The sequence below is a fragment of the Haliotis cracherodii genome, unplaced genomic scaffold (genome assembly GCF_022045235.1).
Source record: "Haliotis cracherodii isolate W230 unplaced genomic scaffold, xgHalCrac1.p SCAF_2, whole genome shotgun sequence".
Classification (NCBI taxonomy): Eukaryota; Metazoa; Mollusca; class Gastropoda; order Lepetellida; family Haliotidae; genus Haliotis; species Haliotis cracherodii.
Genome location: NW_027266275.1, coordinates 62,557,953 through 62,585,288, shown reverse-complemented (window position 1 = coordinate 62,585,288; position 27,336 = coordinate 62,557,953). Strand labels below are relative to the sequence as shown.

General features: G+C 40.2%; 1 protein-coding gene across 3 annotated transcripts in view; it reads left to right on the top strand.

The window, feature by feature from the left end:
• Window positions 1–25,524, top strand: part of LOC139468334 (lysosomal alpha-mannosidase-like) — a 48,119-nt gene extending 22,595 nt beyond the window's left edge. For all 3 annotated transcript variants that reach the window (XM_071250237.1, XM_071250236.1, XM_071250235.1), the window contains exons 11-27: window positions 840–903; window positions 7,663–7,702; window positions 8,877–8,946; window positions 9,161–9,268; window positions 13,012–13,128; window positions 13,885–14,014; window positions 14,221–14,285; window positions 16,348–16,620; window positions 17,097–17,215; window positions 17,766–17,867; window positions 18,488–18,575; window positions 19,576–19,662; window positions 21,086–21,176; window positions 22,235–22,365; window positions 23,305–23,451; window positions 24,097–24,220; window positions 24,900–25,524. In XM_071250237.1, coding sequence (XP_071106338.1) covers window positions 840–903; window positions 7,663–7,702; window positions 8,877–8,946; window positions 9,161–9,268; window positions 13,012–13,128; window positions 13,885–14,014; window positions 14,221–14,285; window positions 16,348–16,620; window positions 17,097–17,215; window positions 17,766–17,867; window positions 18,488–18,575; window positions 19,576–19,662; window positions 21,086–21,176; window positions 22,235–22,365; window positions 23,305–23,451; window positions 24,097–24,220; window positions 24,900–25,000 — 1,857 coding nt within the window. In that variant the 3' untranslated portion in view covers window positions 25,001–25,524. The remainder of the gene's footprint in view (window positions 1–839; window positions 904–7,662; window positions 7,703–8,876; window positions 8,947–9,160; window positions 9,269–13,011; window positions 13,129–13,884; window positions 14,015–14,220; window positions 14,286–16,347; window positions 16,621–17,096; window positions 17,216–17,765; window positions 17,868–18,487; window positions 18,576–19,575; window positions 19,663–21,085; window positions 21,177–22,234; window positions 22,366–23,304; window positions 23,452–24,096; window positions 24,221–24,899) is intronic.
• The last annotated feature ends 1,812 nt before the right edge of the window (window positions 25,525–27,336 follow it).

Genomic DNA, 27,336 nt, shown 5'->3' with positions numbered 1-27,336 from the left:
AGATCCAACCTATATGGAATATTCATTATATGCTGAACCGCAAAAGAAACGTCCCCCAAGAACATTGCATGAAAAGTTATCATTTAAATATCTGGGTAATTTTTGTCAAAGTTTCTAAAATTTAACATTACCTTGTCCGGAAAAAAACGAAATTTGATGATAAAAAAACCCAAAGCGGGTGACAATAACGAGGCCATACTGTGTACATGTGTATTATGAGAACCGGGTATTGGAAAATCCAAGATTGGTTGTTACTGACGGTATACGGACTCATATTAGGTCAGTAATACTGTCCTCTGATTGGTCAATCTGACTTTGGGGCATAATAAGCATCACAATGTTGTCTGTAAACTTCAGTTAAAGAAATCATAACAAACCCTCGTTATTCCGGACTGTGCAGGTCCAAAACCTTTCTGGAATCCTCGTGTTTGAGCTTTTTTGGAATGTTGCGGGTAGAACGTAAATCGACCCGTGAAGACCCGGGGAAGAATAGGTCTTCAGCAACCCATGCTTTCCGTAAAAAGAGACTATGCTTGTCGTAAGGGGCGACTAACGGGATTGAGTGGTCAGGCTCGCTGACTTGGTTGATGTATGTCAACGTATCCCAATTGCGAAGATCGATGATCATGATGTCAATCACTGAAATTGTCTCGTCCAGACTCGACTATTTACAGACCGCCGTCATATTGCTGGAATATTGCTTAGTGCGGCGTTAAACAACAAGTAAACAAACAAACAGAACGTAATTCTAATTATGTTTTCCCGACTGTGGTCGGTCTCGGTACCAGAGTTCTTGTTCCACCGTGCCGTACTGTAGAGGTTACGTTGTTTACTTTCAGACCTGCAAAATGCTGGCCGTTTTTGCCGAGTTGAAAGATTCCGAGCGCGGCGTTGATGATCTGAGTGAGTGTGACACGTTACAGGCAGACCAACAGTTTACAACACATACGCTCTCGAACCATGGACTAGCGCAAACCTATCGGGTTACCCCTTACAGGGATTGCCTAAAAGTCGGGCCAGGCCGGGCCAAGACGGGCCAAAGTGTTACTGGCTAATTACTTCATTATCGGCGATCATACCTACATATAATTGATGAAACATACACACATGACATTAATGAACAATCACCAAACAAAAAAGTGCACCATAAATAAGTAATTCGGAGAAAATCGCTTGAAAACCAGAAAGTGGAGCTGTGTGTAAGCGTCGCTGATCTTGGTAACATGTAAAAGAGCAATCGTTAAACGAAATAAGATTTGAAACGTATCAAATAATTCTAGCTATCGTGATACAAATTTCCATCTGTCGGCATAGCGTTTATATTTATAGGAACGTACTATATATAAGTAAATACTACTTTATAATGTCACTGATCGTCGTATTTAAAGCAGACACGTTGGTTAAAGTAGACCTCTTCTCCCTATACTCTCAACAGTCACACAAGTGTTCGGTCCGACTTGGCCCGGGCTGTCAAAATCAACTTAAACCTCACAGATATATTATATCTACCTAAATACCACTTTATAGTGTCTCAGATCGCTGTACTTAAAGAAAACAAGGGGCTCAAAGTGAAGCCCTTTTCCCTCAACATAGTCTCTATCAGAAGTGTTTTGCTTGTGTTGGGTCCGACTTGGCCCGGGCCGTCAAAATCAACTTTAAACACACAGATGTATCTTCAAATGTGTTAACATCTATAGATTAGTGTTAAATCTACCTATATACCACTTGATAATGTCACGGTACATCGTATTTAAAGAAAACAAGGGGCTCAAAGTGAAGCATTTTTACTGTATTTTCTTAAGAAAATCCAAGTCAGAAGTGTTCGGTCCGACTTGGCCCGGGCTGTCAAAATCAACTTAAACCTCACAGATGTATCATCAAATGGATCCACATCTTTCGATTAGTATTATATCTACCTAAATACCACTTTATAGTGTCTCAGATCCCTGTACTTAAAGAAAACAATGTGCTCAAAGTGAAGCCCTTTTCCCTCTACATTCTCAACATAGTCTCTATCAGAAGTGTTTTGCTTGTGTTGGGTCCGACTTGGCCCGGGCCGTCAAAATCAACTTTAAACATACACATGTTTCTTCAAATGTGTTAACATCTATAGATTAGTGTTAAATCTACCTATATACCACTTGATAATGTCACGGTACATCGTATTTAAAGAAAACAAGGGGCTCAAAGTGAAGCATTTTTACTGTATTTTCTTAAGAAAATCCAAGTCAGAAGTGTTCGGTCCGACTTGGCCCGGGCTGTCAAAATCAACTTAAACCTCACAGATGTATCATCAAATGGATCCACATCTTTCGATTAGTATTATATCTACCTAAATACCACTTTATAGTGTCTCAGATCGCTGTACTTAAAGAAAACAAGGTGCTCAAAGTGAAGCCCTTTTCCCTCTACATTCTCAACATAGTCTCTATCAGAAGTGTTTTGCTTGTGTTGGGTCCGACTTGGCCCGGGCCGTCAAAATCAACTTTAAACACACAGATGTATCTTCAAATGTGTTAACATCTATAGATTAGTGTTAAATCTACCTATATACCACTTGATAATGTCACGGTACATCGTATTTAAAGAAAACAAGGGGCTCAAAGTGAAGCATTTTTACTGTATTTTCTTAAGAAAATCCAAGTCAGAAGTGTTCGGTCCGACTTGGCCCGGGCTGTCAAAATCAACTTAAACCTCACAGATGTATCATCAAATGGATTCACATCTATAGATAAGTATTATATCTACCGAAATACCACTTTATAATGTCACAGTACATCGTATTTAAAGAAAACAAGGTGCTCAAAGTGAAGCCATTTTCCCTCTACATTCTCAACATAGTCTCTATCAGAAGTGTTTGTCTTGTGTTGGGTCCGACATGGCCCGGGATGTCACAATCAACTTTAAACAGACAGATGCATCAGCAAATGTGTTAACATCTATAGATTAGTATTATATCTACATATATACCACTTTATAATGTCACAGTACATCGTATTTAAAGAAAACTGGTCCGTTAAAATCAAACGCTTTTACTGTATTTTCTTAAGAAAAACTCTGTCAGAAGTGTTGGGTCCCACTTGGCCCGGGCTGTCAAAATCAATTTTAAACACACAAATGTTTCATCAAATGTGTTTACATCTATAGACTAGCATTATACCTACCTATATACCACTTTATAGTGTCTCAAGTCGCTGTATTTAAAGAAAACATGGTTTTTAAAGTGAGGCCATTTTCCCTCTACATTCTCAACATAGTCTCTATCAAAAGTGTTTTGCTTGTGTTGGGTCCGACTTGGCCCGGGCTGTCAAAATCAACTTTAAACTCACGGATGTATCATCAGATGTGTTTATATCTATACCTTGTTTTCTTTAAATACGATGTACTGTGACGGGAACATAAACATTATAATGATAATGATGATGATAGTTGTTTATGATGAGGATCATCACCATATTTTAACGTCTATGGTGTGATTAACAAGGAGGCCTTTCATGATTGAATTTAATCGTGCACTATCGCACATATTTATTTATCTGAAAATCCTCTTGTGAAGAATGTCAAGACTGAAAACAAGTCATTCAATGGATTTTCCTAAACGACCCATTGATGCAGTACTGAATATCAATGTTAATGTTTATTTTGTTGATGGTGCTGGACGGTACAGAAATGAGTGTCAATCAAGCGAAGTGCCATATCAAATCGACCAAGAACCAGTCACTTGCCACTCGAAAACGTCAGTGTGTGGTTTTCTGTCAAAGTTGATGTCCAGCTTGACACAAACACAGTATCTTTGGCATGGTTCGATCCTCTTGTTACCGTAATGTGTGGTTTTGACTCCGAGACCATCAATGGTACGACCCAGAATATGCAGAGGGCGTCGTGGGAAAGGATAATTACATATAAAATTCTTTGGAATACGCCCACATACAGAGTCAGACGTATCCAAGCGAACAAACCTGATATGGTCCTTTTTGATAAATCCAATGAAAGCATTGTATGACCGATTTATCTGTTTCTTTTGAAACTAATGAGATTCAGGAGAAACAAGGCAAAGACAGTATGAGGACCGTACTAACGAAATGTCAAGCTAGCTTCCCAAGTTGTTATACTCGCCATTCATGACAAAAATGAAAAATCCCGTTTCCTGACGCTTAAAATAGTGTTTATATTTATTAAATTGCACACATTTCCAAATATTCGAAATATTCCAGTCTCCATACCGTCCACTGTCCTTGAAGGATAATGATGACGTAGACGACAAAAACGACAACGACAACAACGATGTGCTGGATTGACTTTCAGAAAGCATATGATTCTGTCTATTTGGGAATGTTTGGACATGTTGTAGAAATTTTCGTCAGTGTCCACATTGTCCACTATCCCGGAAGGTGTATCTTGCCACATATGTTTGCGGGTAGAGACACAAAACCAAATAAAGACATGACACATGTGTATGCATACAATTTGGAATAATATGGACAGTTTACAATCCTAGACACATTCCACATTAAGCCATGTTAGATCATGTTTACACTGCTGTTTTATGTATGAGAACACAAGAAAGAACGGATTTGTCAGTCATTCAAATCTCGGGTTCAGCAAAAGTTTTCGTATCTATTTTTAGTAAAAATCGTTAGGAGTTTTGCGATCAGGGTGTTAGTTGTCAATTTTAGGTGCTTAAAATGCACTTTAATGAATCCTTGGAGTCTGTAACCTTGAGAAACGTTGTAATGTTATTAATACAAAAATCAGTAAAAGATAAAGCATATATTTTGTGACCGGAACTAGCATGTTCGAGGTAAAGCTTACGTTTTGTGTACCATCAAAAGCATGACAGTGATGACATTTCTTCAAAACATGACAAAATCCCTATCATCCACAACATGAGAGATATTGACCTCGAATGTGTATACCGAACTCTCGAACCTATTCTCCGATCACGACCGCCTCACCTTAAAAATACATATAGATTTGGACCTGTGAAGATCAGGGTTAGAACAGATCGTCAGCAACCAATACTTGTATTAAAAGGTGACTATGGTTGTCGTTAGAGGCGACTAACGGGATCGAGTTGGTTGTCAGGCTCGCTGACTTGGTTGATTGGATGCATGTCATCTTATCCCAGTTGTGTGGATTGATGCTCGTGATGTCAATCACTGGATTGTCAGGTCCAGACTTGATTATTTGCATGACCTCCCTCATATAGCTGGCATATTGCTGAGTGTGGCGTTAAACAAAAAAACAAACAAACAAAACATATAAATTTAACAGCTTAATTCGAGATAAAAATACATAGCGCCATCTCGAACTCCCAATCTGACTTTACAATAGAACTGTGTACCATGATATCGAAGTTTGAATTTGCCACCGTGACAGCTTTAAGAAATCTTAATTAGAATTTTACTTAACTGTAAACAATTCTCCTCGATACAGGTTGAGGAATCCGTAATGAAGTCAGAGAAAGTGATCATTTGCAACATTGTCAAACTTAGTTTCATCCACAGAAACCACAGACCTTTTTCGCAAAACTAAAATTCAACTCAATTACCTGCGAAATACATTTCAATTAGTCATCGAGATACATTTCAATTAGCCACACCTTACACCTGTTGTATTCTGAATTGATCGTCTATGCAATCGTATTTCTATGGATCTATAATACATGTACACAGTCTGTTACTAAGTTTTATTTCGCTTATTGACTTTCTACATAGGTGAACAGGGACATTTATTTTACATGCAAACAACATGTTATTCAGGAAAATATAATTACATGATAGGGGTTTGTGAACACACAAATAATCATTTATTCAAACACCTCTTCCTTTATAAAACATATATATTAACACACACAAATGGTTTTTACAAACAATAGTTGATTTTATGCTTCCAAACAAACCACACGCAAGCTATTGTTGAATTTTAAAATATAGCCAAGGTAAATCTATCCACAATCATATTTAATCACAAATATCGTTCTGTTCTATATAAATGTAACAAGTGAACTAACCATTTCAGTGGATCTCAACATGGACAAAACTGTTGGAGATGTTCAATGAGTGAATGTTTATTTAATGAAGTAAAAACGTAGATTCTTTCTTTTGGTAAATACATGTAGCTGTACATCTTATAGATGTTCCAAGAGAAAATGATATTATATCTGCCTATATACCACTTTATAGTGTCTCAGATCGCGGGAAAAGGGCTTCACTTTGAGCCCCTTGTTTTCTTTAAATACAGCGAACTGAGACATATAAAGTTGCAATCAGGCTGAAAACATTGACCACCTGTTACTAGAATGTCAAGACCATGCCCCAGCCCGGGCTAGGTTAAAACAAGAATTGCAGTTAGATCCGCTATCTGTCATAGATCTCCTAAAGCCAAGAGATGCAATAGCGAAGGCCAAACTAACTCTATTTCTGAGAGATGGACAGCTGCTCGAACGTATATAAACAGAGCAGCCAAGGATAAAAATGAAATCATATCAATATAAGAAAATAGAAATCATATCAATGCAAAAACAGAAATTATGTGAACACCGAATTCACAATAGATATGTGAACCCTTCTCACACACAGGAGTCCCAAAGAGGAACAGGTCAGCCGAAATTGCCTAGGCAGAAGGCGACCTCTTAAACACCTAATGCAACAACAACATATAAAGTGGTATTTAGGTAGATATAATTCTAATCGAAAGATGTGGATCCGTTTGATGATACATTTGTTTGTTTAAAGTGCATTTTGACAGCCCGGGCCAATTCGGACCCAACACAAGTCAAACACTTCTGATAGAGACTATGTTGAGAATGTGGAGTGAAAAAGGCTTCACTTTGATCTCTGTGTTTTCTTAAACTACTGAAATATGAAACAAGAAAGTGGTATATAATTAAATGTAATACTAGTCTTTAGATATAAAGAATGTTAGGAACTTTAGAAGTGCTTGGACAGTTATGAACACGTGTCGTGTCAGTCCTTTGACATTCGCGAATATCCACTTCCAGGAAACATCCTGTTTTGGTTTTACACGAATTAGTAAAGGTTAATTACCGTAACACGTTAATTAATGAAAGAAGAGTAGTCAAAACACTGTCGTTTCCTGCCCAGGACATCATACCCCTACACGCTAAGGTCGGTGAGAAGCATTCTAATCAAAGAATACACACAACCAAAACATTGACTTTTCTACGAGACTCACGGTATGTAGTCATAATCATCAGTTTATTACATTGTTGAAGGTGCATTTTTATTCAAACTCAATTAAATGAGCAAAACTATACGTTTGTGGACATTTGAGATCTGCCTAGACATGCGCGTTTCGTTTTATTATTCTGCAATCCATTTTTAGTATTACCCGCTGGCCTGGCCCAGCCCGACTTTTCTTGGCCCGACTTTTAGGCAATCCCCCCCTTACATCTAGATAAGCGTAGTGATGATATTATTCTACGGTGCCGACAGATAGTGCCAGGACGAGTTGTTTGCTTTGAGACTAACATCTGATATTCTAATGATTTATTGATGGGATTGTGCAGCCCCAGGGCAAAGAACCCTCAACAGCTTTTTCAGTGTTTTAAAGCATAACCCGGTTTAGTTTTATGGCTGCAGTTTGAACTGTAAGTTTAATTATGCAGGTGTGTTTAATGGAGATTATGTTCCCTTTCAGAGGAGGCTGTGGCGATCCTCCAACACCATGATGCAATTACGTAAGTAGAGTCGACGGAGATGAGTTGCAAGTCTTTGTTGGAACATCAAGTTGCTTGTTTTGAGCGTTAGGACGTTGTGTTTGTTTGGTTGTTGATTAACGCCGCACTCAGCAATATTCCAGCTATTTGACGGCGCTCTGTAAATAATCGAGTCTGGACCAGACACTCCAGAGTTTGAAATCATGAGCATCGATCTACGAATTTTGAATATGATGACATGCACCTCTCAAGTTAGCGAGCCTGCCGACCCGATCCCGTTAGTCGCCTCTTGCGACAAGCATGACTGTTACTGAAGACCAATTCTAAACCGGAATCTTCACGGGGTGCAGATTGATACGTGTTAAAGTCCGCACTGATGCACCTCATGCTAAATGCCATCAAGATCAAGATCTGTATATTTGTGTCAGTGTATATGAGGCAAGATCGGATGCATGTATGTTGCATGTATACGCCATGGAAGTTGTTAACATAACGGAACAGGCATTAATACTTGGGATTGGCTAAATGAGTCAGTTGATATAAACCCGTGAAGATACGGGGTAGAATAGGTCTTCATCAACCCATGCTTGCCGTAAAAGGTGACTATGCTTGTCGTAAAAGGCGACTAACGGGATCGGGTGGTCAGACTCGCTGACTTGGTTGATGTATATCATGGTATCCCAATTGCGTGGATCGATGCTCATGATGCATTCACTGGATTGTCTGGCCCATTATTTACAGATCTCAAGATCTCGTTTTCTCTGCAAGCTATGTGTCGTGGTAGGACTTGTTTCGTTGTTCATGTTTTCAGTCATAGGTTTGGCTGTTTCCGACGAATATTTAAAAAACCTCCGTGATATATACGACCCGTGAAGATTCCGGGGTACAATAGGTCTTCAGCAACCCATACTTGCCGTAAAAGGTGACTATGCTTGTCGTAAAAGGCGACTAACGGAATCGGGTGATCAGGCTTGCTGATGCATGTCATCAATTCCAATTGCGTCGATCGATGGTTATGATGTCATTCACTTGATTGTCTGGTCCAGACTTGATTATTCAAAGACCGCCGTCATATAGCTGGAATATTGGTGAGTGCGGCGTTAAACAACAAACCAACCAACCAACCAACCAACCGTGATATATATTGCGGCATCTAACAACATTCACTCACTCATACTTTTCGAATGTTTTGCAGGGGGACCGAGCAACAACACGTGACAAATGACTACAACCTGATACTAAGTGCTGGTGAACAGTCCTGTCAGGTGGGTGTGGCTGAGGTGTATTGTCAGAACCTTGCAATAACGAGTGACAACATAAATTTCTTTGATAACACATGGCGAATTCGACATTATGAAAATCCTGTTCTGTGATAAACTAATTTCAAAGCTCATCCATTTATAAATATTTTAAGTGAATTAATGTTAAAGTTGACATTGCGTTGGTGAGGTGTTGAACTGTATTCCTCTATGACCCCAGTCCGTGGTCACGAGGGCCTACCAGTCCCTTCTGGGGGTGACAAGCACTCTCCACTTCTGTCCCCTGCTCAACATCAGCGTGTGCGGGCTGACGGAAAACTACAATGAGGTGAGACGCGCCATGCGTAGTATTGAGTGAGTTATTGTTCTGCTCATATCGGCACCTTGTCAGACATATACCATCTTCCCGAGGCAAGGGAGTTAACTGACTTTAATAATCCAGTTTCCACCCTTGCCGAACTAGGATGGAATTACTGGGCTCGATCGTAGCGCCACCAGTGGCTATAACGAGGTATGTCCCTTATATGCCACTCCTATGTACCAATCAAATTCCACCTAACGTATCACTTGCATTTGTTTCAAACAAAATGGCGGCGCCCAGTCAAGACGATCTGATCGATAATAAAGATCTATTTTGTGATAAAACCGGTCTTACATCGCGAATTGCATCAAATCACGTGAGCGCCTTAATTAAAAACATGAAAAGATTAGGTAAATGTCTGTTGACATCGAATTGGTGGTGCACATGTTTTGAAAATCCTGCAATCGACCGAAATCTACATAACAGTTTACAAACAGGATGGAAACTGGACTTGTGTAGTCAGTTAACTCCCTTGCCTCGAGAAGATGGACATGTACTGACGAGAACGCTGTATACATGCATTACAATACTGTCAGCAAACGTCAGTATAATAGTAACTGATGAATAAAAGATAAGCGGTTAAAATCAGTCAACTTATCACAATAAAGGAAAAGTACTATACTGATCAACAACTATCAGAGCTACATAATAAGTTTTTTGTCAGCCAATCCCGGAAGGGTATATCACACCACATTCCCCGAGGGATCGGCTGACAACGAATTCATCTCACCGACATTAATTCATATATGTTAGCAAAATTCGTAGCAGACAACGCAAACGAACCGAGTTACTTTACCCATCGCATTCAGATGAACATTGGTTCATTTCAACTCAACACTACTTTTTTTAACGTTTTTATTGTTCCCAGAGTTGTAGATTAACACATTATTCTGTCAAAGACATATTTCGGATTGCATAGAATGGCACAATACACTCTTTAAAAAATTAAACAAACATTGTCCTATTTCAAACCAAAACGGTTGCAACACACAATCAGACTCAAACATATCATGTATCAACAGCGAGCTATGAATCAAATGCTGAGAATAAAGGTGACCATTTTTTGTTAAAGTTTTTTTTGGCATCCTTTTTTATAGCAATAAATTTCTCGATTGAATATATGTTTTTAGATAGTTTTAAAAGTATATCTAATTTCGATTTGGTTCCTTTAATTCTTTCATTTGATATTAATTTATTATAAAATATTCTAGCGCCTTTTACAGGCTTCATCAGATCACTTAAGCAACTGTTTATATACAAATTCTGTAAAATTATTTTTCTAGTTTTCTTGATTTTTGTTTTCCATGATTCTGGTATATTGAAGATTACATATCTATAGTCTAATATTGTACCTTTTATCGGATATTTTAGTTTCAGTTCTTCAAATGACATCAGTCCGTTTTCATTGCATATATCTTTAATTGAGTAAATTCCACTATTAGCCCATTGCTTTATGTAGCATGTTGCTTGTTTGAAGTTGTGGTTAAGACATAATGGTTGGGACAAAATATCTTCTATATCATCAACGTTAATAATATTCTTATTACAAAAGATGTTTCAAGCTTTCAATACATCTTTCCAGTATGGGTTTTTAACAAAAGATTGCTTGTCAACATTAGCACCCAAAGATAGTATATCTTTAATTGGGATATTACAAGGGTTACTATATGTTTTGTTTTTTACAATATAATCTGATTGAAGAGAGTTTTTAGTGCGTCAATAAAGGCTCTAATGTTAATCATGCGTAATCAACCTTCCTCATACTTTCTTGTCAAAGTGCTCCTTGTGATTTTGTCTCTTTTATTATTCCAGATAAAATTGTAAAATATTTTGTCAAGTGACAAGACAAAGTCCTCAGGAGGGTTAGGTAGTGTCGAAAATATATGAACTAGTTTTGACAATGCTAAAGTTTTTATGACTTTATTTTTTCCTATTATCGTTAGATTTCTTTTTCTCCAATTTGCAAGCAATCTATTTATTTCTTCTAGCTTTCTTTTTGTATTAATTACCCAGAGTTCACTTAAGTTATGATTAAACATAATTCCTAATACTTCAAATTCCTTATTGTGCCATTCTATTTGTAAGTCTTGACATAAAAACGATCATTGCTACCCGCTTTTGAGCCTATCCATATTGCTTTTGTCTTGTCTACATTAAATTTTAAGCCAGACATTTTGTAGAATTTATCTAGTGTTTCTATAGCTGCATATAAGCTTTCATCTTTGCCATTTAGAAATAATTCAGTATCATCAGCATATTGCCCAAGTTTGTATTTATTGACTGTAATCCCTTCAATTTTTTTATTATTTCTAATCATACATCCTAGAATTTCAGCTACTAGGAGAAAAATATATGGCGACAATGGGTCTCCTTGTCGACAGCCTCTTTCATTTGTAAAAAAATCTGAAATATGCCCATTTTGTATAATGCTTGATGTGGTATTGTAAGTTAGTATATTTATCAACCTTATCATTTCTGGTCCAAAACTAAATTTTTGGAAAACTTTATTTATAAATTGTTTTGATACCGTATCAAATGCCTTTTCAAAATCGATCAGCAAAAGTAATCCTGGTTTATTTTGTCTTTTTGATTCAAAGATAATATCATATAACAACCTTGTGTTTTCTGAAATAGATCTTCCTGGAATAAATCCTGTTTGGTTATTATGAATGAGCAATTCCAATGTTGATTTTATACGGTTTGCAATACAAGTACTAATTATTTTATAGAGTACATTCAATAAAGTTATTGGTCTCCAGTTTTTTATCAATGTTCTGTCTTTGTTTGATTTTGGTATACAAGTTATAACTCCTCTTTTCATTGTCATACTCATTTTGTTTTTAGCAGAAGTACTTTTTACAAATTTGTATATCCAGAATTTTAGTTCTTTCCAGAAAAACTTAAAACATTTAAGAGGAAAGCCATCAATACCGGGACTTTTATATGTTGTTTTTAACTGCCAATGAAACTCAACGCTACTTATTCGAGATATACATGTTACCTGAGATGTGTTCCAATTGACTTGTCAGCGGGCTGCATGGAAATAATTGCCCTTAACCAATCAGAAGCTAGTATTTCAATGTAAGGTGATATACATATAGATACCCAAAGCTTTGAGATTCTCATTACTCCAAAGACGTTCGTGCCACTACCAGAGGTCCTGACCCGTGAAGATCCGGGGAAGAATAGGTCTCCAGCAATCCATGCTTGCCGTAAAAGGCGACTATGGTTGTCGTAAGAGGCGACTAACGGGATCGGGTGGTAAGGCTCGCTGACTAGGTTGATGATGCATGTCATCGTATTCCAATGGCATAGATCGGTGGTCATGATGTCAATCACTGGATTGGTCCAGACTCGATTATTTGCAGCCCGCCGTCATATAGCTGGAATATTGCTGAGTGCAGCGTTAAATAACAAACAAACAAACAAAACCAGAGATCCTGTAGATAGGATCAGTTATTACTTTATGTGATCTCGGCAACTGCACACCATACCCATAGGATGTACTTTCGACTGTAAATTTGTCAACATTTAAGTGCTAAGAAACCTTATTTAATATATTCAGGACATCTTCCATAATGTCCTTCTACATAACTGTAATCTAAACTATGTATTTTTAACACGGTTGTCATATAATTGTGGTCATTCCTCTCATTGAATAAGCACGGCAACATTGACATCAACGCCACCATTACTTAACTTCCCCCTAGTTTACAGTGCAGGTCTTCAACCCTCTGGGATGGAACGTCACACACTGGGTTCGACTTCCGGTTCCGGTGGCAGTTTACACAGTGCTTTCCCTGACAGCAGGAAATTTGCAAAATCAGGTAATTCCATTTTCATAATTTCGACTTCACCAGAAGTAGTTTACTTATATGGCCAACTGCGGATCACATGTCAGGCTTAAACTATGTGCCAGTGAGCGAGTTGGATCCAACACCACTTGGAACAGTATTTTATGTTTTTATCACGGCGTGTCAGTGTTATGAAATAATGCAGGTCCTACACCTTAACCACTTTGGTGAAACAGTCCCCTGATCACCGGACTGTGGTATCACTCTAATACAAACACAAATGCAGGTTCCTGACACGCCCAAGGGACGCAACTCTGCACCAGAACATATGTATGTGCAATATAGAATTCCTCTTGATGATAAACACAATCAGGTGTGTATGACCAGGCAACTGTAACATGAAATTATGATAGATTGGAATAATCACACAAGGTTACAAGATCCGGGGGTAGAATAGGTCTTCAGCAACCCATGAAAGGCGACTATGGTTGTCGGAAGAGGCGACTAACGTGATCGGGTGGTCAGGCTCGATTACTTCGTTGATGCATGTCATCATAATTATCCCAACTGCCTAGATCGATGCTCATGATGTCAATCACTGGATTGTGTGGTCCAGACTCGATTATTTACAGACCGCTGTCATATAGCTGGAATATTGCTGAGTGCGGCGTTAAACAACAAACAAACAAACAAAACATAATGTTACAATAGGTACAGATCGTATGTGCAACTTGACTCTTGATTGTAGTATCGTGTTTAATGCGACTCCAACCATCCATTGTCATGCAGCTTGTGCCCATTGCGGATTCTACGAAACATATTCCAGAACGAGGTTCGTCGGTCAGTGTGGCGGAGCTAGTGTTCAAGGCCGAACTCCCCCCTCTCGGCTACAGCGTCTTCTACGTCCGTAAAGCCAGCGGTATGTTGTAGTAGTCGAATTCTTCATTGCATTAGATATAATCCCGAACCATGAATATCTGTATTTAATCAAATCCAGTATATATCAGTATCAGAAATATTTGTTGTGTTATTAAAATTTCTTAACTATAGGTGAGTATACATTGAATTATGTGTCGGTATATACTAGAGACAGCACTATATCACAAGAAGGGTTATTTCTTCCAGATCTGAATCCTCAACCCCAGTTAGTGGATCAAGCAGATCAGGGCGATATTACCATTGGTAATCAGGTATGTGTACATAGTAAAATTATGTACATATGTAGGTCAATACACGAGACATTGTATATGTAGATCTATAGTTCATGTCTTTTCTGATAGTGTATATCTTAATTATATTAGGCTGTACTAGAGTCAGAGAAATAAATGTGAAATAGGAAGGAAATTCGATCTCGGGAGCACGAGTGGCCCAGTCTTCTTAGGTGCCGCGATTCGCTGTGCAGAGTTGCGTCCCTTGGGCACGCCAGGAACCTATGATTGTGGGTTCGAATCTCGTTTGGCGCCCCATTATGTTTCTAGGTTTGTCAGCACCATACCCGTGCTCGTGGGTTTCACCGAACTGGTAAACGTCTGAGACCGACATCACTTCGGGATTTCCTCCCCCATTAAGCTGACACGCCGCGTTATAACTGGAATACTGTTAAAGGCGGCGTTAAACCCAACATACTCACTCACTCCTAGAAACGATAGCGGTTTTCTCGACATAGCCACGGTTCCGGTAGAATCCTTATAAGCGCAACGATTTAATTTTGACCTGAATGTCCTGAACAATGGCCAATCTCATTAAAATCAGATCTATGTTCTCGCTGCCACTAAACAAAGATCTGAGGACATGCCATTACGGGTCACGTCAGGACGACCTTTCGCAAACTTTGAAATGTCTGACAAGAAGTCAACATCAGCCAATTAGAAAGCAGCTTTCTCGAGCTTTACGGCACTCGTGACAACCTGGCGACTTCCATTTCAGACGCTTGAAAGATATGTTGACACAGTGCTCGATTAAAATTTTGAAAACTGAACAAACGAACATTCTGGAATGTCTTATATATGGTTGGGATTGTATGGCAGTGCTTCCCACATACTGTGCAACACCTCAACTGTTTATCCCACGGAGCCGAGAGATGGAGGATACTTCTGACGGAATCAGTCGTGCGGGCCGTAACTGTCGTTAGGAATACCCCGTGTTACCATTTTCGAGGTTGCATGATTAGAAAACACATTCCGACTGTCACTTGCATGATCTGGTAAGCGACGCTTTGATTGGTCGGATGAAAAGTCGTTCTGGTGTGACCCGTAATGAGATGGATGTCCTCAGATCTTTGTTTAGCGACAGCGAGACCTAAGATCTGACTTTAATGAGATTGGAAGAATGGCTAACTCGGAAAGCATGGTCCATGTGACTTCCACATGTGTTTGATGATTCTTCATTCGATTCCTGACCGTGGTCTAGTGGTAGAGCGTCCGCCCGGAGAGCGGAAGGTCCGGGGTTCGATCCCCAGCCGCGTCATACCAAAAGACGTTAAAAGATGGTACTTGTTGTTACCCTGTCTGACACTCGGCATTAAGGGGCTAAAACAAGGACTGGTCGGCTCGGAGTCAGTATACTATGTCTGAGTGGGATATTAATGTTAAACTGCGGCATGGTATCTCACTAGCACTATAAATCGTCATCAGTCCGGACTAGTACAAGCAGCCACACACACACACACACACACACACGTGCATGCACGTCGCTATATAAGTGCTATAATCTTGGACGCGACGTTAAACCCAATTTCACCTCACCTCACCTCATTCGTTTCTTGAACTGACAAGACCGCCTTCGTGGTTCAGTGGATAGAGCGTCTGTCTGGAGAGCGGAAGGTCGGTGGTTCGATTCCGGACCACGTCAAACCAAAAGGCGTCAAAAGATGATACTTGTTGTTAACCTGCCTTGCGCTCGGCGTTGAGGGGATAAAACAAGAACTAGTCGGCTCGAAGTCATTATTCTGTGTCTGAGTGGGGTTTCCATGTTAAACTGTGACATGGTATCTCAGAGGGCAAGCTCTATGAACCAGGATACTTTAGGGCTAGTACAATCACACACGCACGCACGCACGTACGCACCTTGATTTCGTACAAACGCATCAACGTACGTGTTGTAAAGAAAATCGATTTTACGTTATGTTTGTGTTTAACGAATATGTTCCAGATAGTTAATGCTCTTAGTGTTAAAGAGATATAATATGCTAACTCCTCATAATGTTCTAATATCTCTTACCAACCTATAAAAGTCGCGACTCCATCTTTTCAGTATTTGTCGCTTGTGGTCAGCGGTTCTTCCGGTCTTACACAGACGTTGAAGAACGTTGCAGCCGGCGTGACCATAGACTTTGCCCAGTCTTTTCTGTATTACATCGGAAGTGAGGGTGGAATCAGAATCCCTGGGGACAGGAGGGGCGGAATGGGGGGCTTCTTCGGGGGACACAAGAGAGCGTCCGGGGCGTATGCATTTGTTCCCAAGGAAAATACGCCACCAGTTACGTTAATGGGACGTGACGGGAAGGTCAAGGTCAAGGTGGTCAAGGTAAGGTTCTGTTTATATCGGAGTAAATGAGTTTGTGATGCTGCATTACGTCACAGTCAGCAACTGTCTGTATTAGGGCAGACTGTAAATCACTGTTTGACAAGGTGTTATGCTTGTCGTAAGAGGCGACTAACGGGATCGGGTGGTCAGACTCGCTGACTTGGTTGATGCATGTCATCGTATCCCCATTGCGTGGATCGATGCTCATGATGTCAGTCACAGACTCGATTATTTACAAACCGCCGTCATATAGCTGGAATATTGCTGAGTGCGGCGTTAAAAAAACTACAAAACAAAACAAAAATCATGTGACGCATGTCTTTGACAATTGGTGAAAGCAACAAAAAAAGGGCATGCGCTGACAGTTTGAAACCAAAGATCATAACTTGATGGAACTGTGGATTCGAACACCCGAATATACCTGTACGACCTGCTTGATAGTCTTGCCCTTGATCCTACTTTTTTCGTGGTATTAGGGTACCAACGTCCAGGAGATACACCAAGAGTTCAGCCCATGGGTCAGTCAGGTGGTCAGACTGTATGATGGGGCGCCCTACCTGGAACTAGAGTGGACAGTTGGACCTATACCTGAAAGGTAGATATTCCATTGCAGTATTGAAGTTTGTTTGTTTGTTTGTTGTTTAACGCCACACTCAGCAATATTCCAGCTATGTGATGGCGGTCTGTAAATAATCGAGTCTGGACCACACAATACAGTGATTGATATCATGAGCATCGATCTACGCAATTGGGATACGATGACATGCATCAACCAAATCAGCGAGCCTGACCACCTGATCCCGTCGCCACTTACGACAAGTATAGTCGCCTTGTACGGCAAGCATGGGTTGCTGAAGACCTATTCTATCCCGGATCTTCACGTGTCCAATACTGAAGGTACATCACCGTATCACAAGTACAGAAAATGGTTTAACACGGAGTTATGATATCACAACGATACCTGATTATATACTACTCAAAATAAGTATAAGGGCACCCACGATTGGAAGGATGTGTGTTGCTCTACCCACTAGCCATGACGATGAACTATACTCATATGAAAACATCTTTAACTTCTTTTGAGTAGTTTATTTGACATAACGGCGCATCCCAAACGGGCCCCATGTGCAGACTCTGTGTTTCAGTGACAGACAGACAAAGGAGGTGATATCCCGGATACAGACTAATCTGCAGACAAAGAACACCTTCTACACAGACTCCAATGGTCGGGAAATGATTACAAGAATGTAAGTCATTTCATCCTCTTTGAAGACTGGAGTCTTTAACGACACACATGTAGCGAATGTGTGTCGGTTTTGTCAATACCTTTACTTTGGAATTAAAAGTAACGTTCAACATTTGAGTCTATACTGCAATAGCTGTGCGAATGTCTCGTGAAAGATGTACGGATGTGATGTCAGTGTAACTGCGACCTGTTAGACACGGTTGCAATGGAAACCTTTATGTTTGTTTGTTTGTTTGTTTGTTTAACGCCGCCCTCAGCAATATTCCGGCTATATGACGGGTGTGTGTAAATACCCGAGCCTGGACCAGACAATCCAGTCATTGACATCATGAGCATCAATCCACGTAATTGGGATGCGATAACATGCGTAAACCAAGTCAGTGAGCCTGACTATCCGATCCCGTTTATCCGATCCCGTTAGTCGCCTCTCGCGACAAGCAAGCATGGGTTGCTGAAGACCTGCTATACCCCGGATATTCACGGGTAGGAAACCTTTATGAGCAAGATGCCGCTGTAAATAGGAAATTCAATATTGATGGGAAATGTAATACATTGTCTGCTTCGTGCAATACTCCTTGCTTCAGATGACATTATTGTTATTTTCTCGTTTCCTGATTGTAGACTGAATGTCCGGGAACCGTCCCCCTTTAACGTCACCTGCCCAATATCCGGCAACTACTACCCTGTCACAGGACGAATATTCATCAAAGTAAGCATAAACCTGTTTGTTTGTTTGTTTGTTTTTGATTAACGCCGCACTCAGCAATATTCCAGCTATATGACGACGGTCTGTAAATATTCGAGTCTGGACCACACAATCCAGCGATTGACATGAGCATCGATCCACGCAAATGGGATACGATGACATGCATCAACCAAGTCAATTAGGCTGACCACCCGATCCCGTTAGTAGCCTCTTACGACAAGCATAGTCGACTTTTGCGGCAAGCATGTGTTGCTGAAGACCTATTCTACCCGGTTCTTCACGGGTCCATAAACCTGTACCTTAATAACAAGCTATTAATGATATACAAATAATCTTCACCATAAAACCAGAGGCGTATTAATAATGTATATATACTGCGTATTGTGAATGGCATCTGACCGAAGAAAATTAACCACCACTTTTACTACTGCTGACCTAGCTGGAATATTGCTGAGTGTGACAACAAACAAACAAACCAACTACTGCTGACGGATTTTAACGCGTCACATTTTGACAAATTTGAAAGACACATTTTGTGGGTAACAATGCATTGGCGCTTTTTGTATTATTAGTGTCACAAGTTTACATATTATGACAAAAATCTTAAAGCGAACGTCCTGTAGTTACCTCTAACACTGCTGATACCGACTGCGTATACCCGCTATATGAATGCAACGCGATAGTTTCCCAAAACGACCACAGGACTTAACGAAAATAATCCATGACAAAGCTGTAATTCGTTTTGAAAAAGTAGAGTATTTTTTCATCGGAATAATATTTTCTAACAGTACATTCAAGTATGGGATACTAGAAGGGACATTGTCTCGTTGTCGCATTGCCATGCTTACAAAAACAGAAAGAGTCAACATTTATCAAAGCGAGACAATGCGACAACACGACATCTAACGTGCCGGGTTTACATCCATGGACAATACTATATACCGTACATTGATCTACGTGTACACCTTTTGTGCGGTGATGCAGTTTGCTCCTCTTTCCTCAGGACGATGAGAAGAATGTCCAGCTGACCGTCCTTACTGACCGCTCACAGGCTGGCGCTAGTCTCCAGAATGGACAGATGGAACTCATGGTCTGTATTGTGTAGTATTACACAAGGGAACGCGAACTGTTATGAATCGAATACTGTAAGGGACATTCTCGCGATCTCGACCTTTGTAAACTTGCTAAATATTGCAAAAACACGAGAATGCGAGAACGCGAGATTTTGACATTCCCGTGTTTTTGGCATATTTAGCTCGTTTCCAAAGGTCGAGTTCCCGGGAATGCGAGATCGCGAGGATGGCCCTAACAGTGTTCCATAGTCTTTGTTTTTTCATTGTGATTTTCGAAAAGCACATTACTCAAACCACCTATTTTTCTTGTTTTGACCAAAACTTATAAAATTTCTGATTGTCTAGCAGTTCGTTTGTTCTTTACACAAGGTATGGTGAAATGTAATGTTTGAAAGGGGAGACATTCTACATTAGGATCATATTTGCCATTTTAAAACATATAATGTGGAACACGGAAATCAAACTGGTTTGTCAACACAAGTGGTTTATAATATTCCACGTAGAAAATAAATTAGAAATGCCAGGTAGTCCATGCCATACTAGTTATCGTTTATCTTCACCACTTGGGAGTGCGTGGGTGAGTATGGTTTTACGCCGCTTTTAGCAATATTCCAGCAATATCAAGGCGGGGGACACCAGAAATGGGCTTCACACATTGTACCCATGTGGGGAATCGAATCCGCGTCTTCAGCGTGACGAGCGAACGCTTTAACCACTAGGCTACCCCACCTCCCCTCACCACGTGGGGGTGGTCGGGTAGCCTAGTGGTTAAAGCGTTCGCTCGTCACGCCGAGGATCCGGGTTCGATTCCCGACATGGGTACAATGTGTGAAGCCCATTTCTGGTGTCCCCCGCCGTGATATTGCTGGAATATTGCTAAAAGCGGCGTAAAACCATACTCACTCACTCACTCACTCACTCACCACGTGGGCATTCCGCCGGGTTAGAATTGGCCCAAGATACCTATGTGAAGTTTTTGTTTCTTTGTTGTTTAACGCCACACTCAGTAATATTGCTGAAGAGCTATTCTACCCCGGATCTTAACGGGTCCTATGTGAAGTAATGGGGTGGTGGTCCGACTCGGTGATACCCTGACAGGGTTACACCGACGGCGTGGTAGACGCTGTCATATAGCTGGAATATTGCCGAGAGCGGCTCTACACCACAAACAAATAAATAAAAAAACTTCAATTATCAATAGATGACATCATCACCTATACTGTTGCCTTTGGACATGTACAGTTACTGTTAAAACACACAAACAAAAATATTATTTGGCCTTTCAGAAATCTATATGTTAAAAGTTGTCACACTGAAAACACCCCGTACGTAATAATATGTAAAATAGTTTGCATCATGTAAACTAACCACACACCCAAATGTATTACAATTGTTTCAGTTTCACATACATGTATATGTGAATAATCTCCCCTGGTTCAGGTACACCGCCGAACATTCAAGGACGATGACCTTGGCGTAGAAGAACCGTTGGATGAGAAGGGAGTGGATGGAAAGGGCCTAATAATCAGAGGTTAACATTTTATTCACTGCATATATTTATTTGTCATATGTTTCTGCATTCATTATTGTCCTATGTAAATGGCCATTGCTACCGGTAGGACAAGACATGTTTAGTTATCCCTTTCGCGAACACCCGGTGTCAGCGCTGATTTTCAGTGGTCCATTCATATGATCTCCAGGCCCTTTAAGCCATGTGGAATCTGTTTCGGAGCATAATCTAAACTGGGTATTCTCTTGCATTGATAATCTATATTTGTACGAACATGAGTTAATTTGAAGTGTAATGACGAACAACAAAACATATATCTATATAGGCGAGTGAGGGTGTAACGTTTTCCACGCATACAACAATGGTCCACCAGTAACATGTATGTTTTTCTAATGCCTTGGGTGATACTCATGCTTACTGTAAAGGTGACTGTACTTCTTGTAAGAAGCGACCAACGGGGTCGGCTGGTCAGGCTCCCTGAGGTGCTTAATTTATGTCATTGTATCCCAGTTGCGTATATTGATGCTCATGATGTTAATCACTGGATTGTCTGGTCCAGACTCGATTATTTACAGACCGCCGTCATAAAGCTTGAATATTGCTAAGTGCAGCGTTAAACAACAAATAAACAAATCTAATGCCTTGGATCACTGCCTGAAAGAATAAAATCCAGTTCATCAGGGGCAGCACGAATATAGTACACACATTACATCCTTGGGAAGAATAGATCCCGAAATGTTGATACATACACTTCCATTTGGGACAAATGTAGACTAACACTTAGTCAATGATAACAAAATATTTTGTTACTTTTCTTCGAAAGAACCTTCCTCTTCTGCTTTTGATCTAGACTTGCCTAGACTTTTAGTAAATATATATTTATATTTATATATATTCCACCGTCATGGCGCAGGACTAAGACAAATGTGACGGGATACATTTTATAAAACCGTCGTTGAGAATGGAAATCACAGTTTAAAGTTTATCTCCAGGTGTATCTTTATATTTTCCATAGACAAAATAAATGTACACGACATTTACGATAAGTACACATAATCACTTGTTATGTGTCTGTACAGGTAAGCATTACGTGGTACTGAACAGTGTTGAACGAGCAGCGGAGGACTACCGCCATCTGGGGCTGCAGGTACATCACTTCCCTACGATGTCCTTCATGTCGGGGGTGGACATCAAGGGAATCAAGACAAAGGTGGGTTGGACACTATCTCCACTGATGAAGGTGGAACCCGTGAAGATCCGGGGTAGAATAGGTCTTCAGCAACCCATGCTTGCCGTGAAAGGCGACTATGCTTGTCGTAAGAGACGACTAATGGGATCGGGTGGTCAGGCTTGCTGACTTGGTTGATGCATTTCATTATATCCCAAAGACGTGGATCGATGCTCATGATGTCAGTCACTGGATTGTGTGGTCCAGACTCCTCGATTATTTACAGACCGCTGTCATATAGCTGGAATATTGCTGAGTGCGGCGTTAAACAACAAACAAACAAAGAAACTGATGAAGAGTGAGATGAACAATTGAGTTGGACACGTATCTCCACTGATGACGTTGGAGGGTGAGTGAGTGAGTGAGCGTGGTTTAATGCCGCTTTTAGCAATATTCCAGCAATATCACGGCGGGGGACACCAGAAATGGGCTTCACACATTGTACCCATGTGGGGTATCGAACCCGGGGCTTCGAACGCTTTAACCACTAGGCTACCCTATCGCCCGATGACGGTGGATGTAGCCACAGGTTGACATGAACAATAGAGTGAGTTGGACACGTATCCCCAGTGATGAAGGTGGATGTACGCCAAACCCGCTATTTAACCCCTCGGATCACTGTGTTTCCCGCGATACTCTCTGTGATAGTGAGACGGTGGGGTAGCCTAGTGGTTAAAGTGTTCGCTCGTCACACCGAAGGCCTGGGTTCGATTCACCACATGGGTACAATGAGTGAAGTTAATTTTCTGATGTCTCCGCCGTGATATTGCTGGAATATTGCAAAAATTGGCGTACAACCATACTCACTCGCTCACTCTGTGATCGTAAATATCAAGTGTATTCAAAATACAATAAACATTGTCGTGAATTCATTTCAAACCTCACGATGCAAAATGATGTATTCTTACTGACATATTGCAGACTAGTTGGCTAAAGAGGAGCCTCCCGGACAATGTCCATCTCTTGACCCTTGACCGGATCCACGGCGACCCCAGCATGCTTCTACTCAGACTGGAGAACTGCTTTGAGACGAAGGAACGCTCGCAAATAGCTGAACTGGCTTTACATGTTCGTATTTATCATAGAAAGATAATTTCGGGAATATTAACATGTGTTGGTATTAGTTATGTTAATGTTCGATTAACAAAGTCTACCAAAGACATACGACCTACCATCAGCGTAATATATATGCCAACAAATTTACTATCTGATCGCTGAACTAGTTCAATCACAAATAATGTCAAATTCAATATTCACTCATTTGAAAACAGTAATTATTACTTTATTATTTGAAATAGCGTTAAATAGATTTCTAAAAAATTAAACGGAAACAGTACTCTGTAAATTCATTTTTGAAGACCATTTTTTCACAACATTGATATGATTTGTTTCTTTGTTTCTTTCTTGTTTAACACCGCACTCAGCAATATTCCAGCTATATGACGGCGGTCTGAAAAATAATCGAGTCTCGACCACACAATCCAGTGATTAACATCATGAGCATCGATCCACGCAATTGGGATTCGACAACATGCATCAACCAAGTCAGCAAGCCTGACCACCCAATCCCGTTAGTCGCCTCTTACGACAAGCATAGACGCCTTTTACGGCAAGCATGGGTTCCTGAAGACCAATTCTACCCCGGATCTTCTATAACCTTTGTCTTACGGCTGAGTCAAGAGACTATTTATTGTGGCGTGTGTGTATTTGAAGGATTACATCGAGGGGATCAAGTCAGTGCGAGAACGCAGTCTCGGGGGCAACCACAACGTCACGGGTGTCAAGCGACTACGCTGGAAGACCATGGACGGTATAACAACGCCAGATCAGATAAGCGGTAATGACTTCAACATTTGCTGTCTAAAGTCAAACGTCATAAACACATGTTTTCTGTTCTAGACATCGACCACCTGGGGAAACGTTACCTATCTTTGAAAACTAATAATACCCAAACAAATTTCCATATATCAGTATGTAATCACTTCGGCGTTCACGTTCACCTAGAATTGCAAATACTTTTGCTATTGACCCTTCTGTGTCATGACCTGAGTTCCGTTTCAGAAGGGGCACGTCTAAGGCGCCGCAATTCGCTGTGCAGAGTTGTGTCCCTTGGGCACGCCAGAAACCTATGATTGTGGGTTAGAATCCCGGTTCACCCCGATTATGTTTCTAGGTTTGTCAGCACCATACCCGTGCTTGTGGGTTTCACCGACATGGTAAACGTCTAAGACCTGCATCACTTGGGGCTTTCCTCCCACATTAAGCTGACACGCCGTGATATAACTGGAATGATGTTACAAGCGGCGTTAAACACAACTCACTCCGTTTCACAAAGCGGTCGTAGCTCTGTCACCATCATAACTCCAAAACTTTAACATTGACAGTCGTAGCGTTATGATCGATTTGTCAAACGCTGACCAGTACGTATTAACTCGCAACTAGCAAATGAGATTACTTTCCCCGATAAGCTCTATAATCCCGTTTAATCACTCACCAAGAATATTCTTGTGTTGCAGATGCAGTCACAGACGTCCTTCTTCATCCATATATCATATCATTAAAGCCAATGGAAATTCGAACGTTTCATATACATATAGAGCGGTCTGTGGCGACGTAACGTGAACATATACGTTTATTTGATACCATATTATGTATAAATGTTGTCTAAATGATTTCAATTGTTCGGGATGTCAGAGAAATGGACTTTTGTCAGTATTTTACAACCTGTCTAATATTTCGTTTCTGGTTTAATAAAGAACACGTTCTGAATCACAAATCCTGAGATTAGATTAAGTGACTGTTCCGCTGTGGATGCATCTAGGGAAGGTAACATAATTAATATGTATATATTCTGTACATAAAGTTTTGCGAATGTTGGTTGTTTTGTTAGACATGTTACATGTATGTTAAATAGCTTGAGGTTAGCAAACGAAATGATGGGTCGATCGGGTTACAGAAAACAAGTACGTTTATTTTAGGCATTACCACTAAGTCTCGATCGTCTTTATAACAATGGTCAAGTGTGTCCGAATGTGACCGCTGTGTGGACGGTGGGCTGTCCTGTGGATATCCTCGTTATCGTTTAGTACTGCCTAACAGAAAGCTTGGTTTGAACACGGATTCAATTTTTGTAAATAAACACAGATATATATGGATAATATTGTTTTGTTTTACACATTAATAATGATTTATATTAGTAAGTTAAACCAACATCCGACCCGTGAAGATCCGGGTTAGAATAGGTTTTCAGCATCCATGCTTGCCGTAAAAGGCGAGTATGCTTGTCGTAAGAGGCCAAGGCGACTAACGGGATTTGGTGGTCAGGCTCGCTGACTTGGTTGATGCGTGTCATCGTATCCCAGTTGCGTAGATCGATGCTCATGATGTCAATCTCTGGATTGTCTGGTCCAGACTCGATTATTTACAGACCGCCGCCATGTAGCTGGAATATTGCAGAGTGCGGCGTTAGACAACAAACAAACAAACATAATCCAACATCCACATGACGGGATGTCGGTAAACCCAGGATCCACCGTGTCACACTGAATGAATAATGTGTTTCATGGGATCAAAATAAGACACATATGGATTTGTAGCTGTGACCCTGAACATAAAGGACATATAACATAAACATATGAATGATCTTATCAATACGGAGTCGACATTCCTGCGTGAACACACAAACATCGATTTGTTTTTAAACTGAGGTAAGTATGTTGTGTACATATCTGATGAAGGTTTTGTGAACCTTTATCGTTTCAATACACACAAAGGCAGGTACCTGTACACACATGTAGACACTATCAAAAGCCGAATCTAAACATAACGGTCAGTCACGCTATATACGAATGCCTAATGGTGCCACTTTGGTAGCTTATTTATTTTTTCAAATCGAAATTTCTCGCTATTTCAATTATTTTCTCGATACTCCGATTATTTTCTCGTTATTTCAAGTTTAATAAAAAAATCGAAATTTCGAGTTTTTGAAATAACGAGAAAATAATCGAAGCAGCCAGAAAAAAAATCGTAATTTCGAATTTTACATAAACCTGAAATTACAAGAAAATAATTGAAATTACGAGAAAACAGTCGAAGCAACGAGAGAAAAACTCGAAGGGATGGGAAAAATCTTGAAATTTCGAGAAAACAATTGAAATAACGAGAAACTGCTATTTAGAAACAAATATGCTACCAAAGTGGCAACATTAGGCTTTCGTAGCTGTGCCTGTGCGGGAATGAGAAGAAACTAAGCGAGTGTAGACATTCGTAAATGCGCTGATAATCGAGGGATGAAATTGGGTGCTCATTCGTTCAAATAAGGTAGGTGCATTTTACCATGGTGTGAGTTTGGGTTTGACGCCGTTCTAAGAAGTATTCAGTTATACCACGGCGTGTCAGCTTCACTTTATGACTGGGCCATCCTTGCCCCTCAGCCGTGTTATATAATCTGTACGTATTATCTGACTTAGTATTGGTCGGCGGCACCATATACCTCTGTTATTGGAGACGAGCATCACTATTTATTTGTTTATATATATATATACTTTGTAGATATAAGAAAGAAATTATTGTCATTATGTTGTCTAAATATCCCCTCTATGATCAATATGATAAATGTATTATAAAGTAGAAACATCATATATTGAAGAAACTTTCTAGATTATGCTGTCAAATAACCAATGTTTAAGTAATGTGTAATCTGTCGCCATATACTCGTATATTGGTCACTGATAACTACCTTTTAATATCTGGACCAGACAATCCAGTGATTGACATCCTGAGCATCGATCCACGCAATTGGGATCGATGACATGCATCAACCAAGTCAGGAGCCTGACCACCCGATCCCCTTAGTCGCCTCTTACGACAAGCATAGTCGCCTTTTACGGCAAGCATTGGTTGCTGAAGACCTATTGTACCCCGGATCTTCACGGGTCGTTTAACACTTAGTGA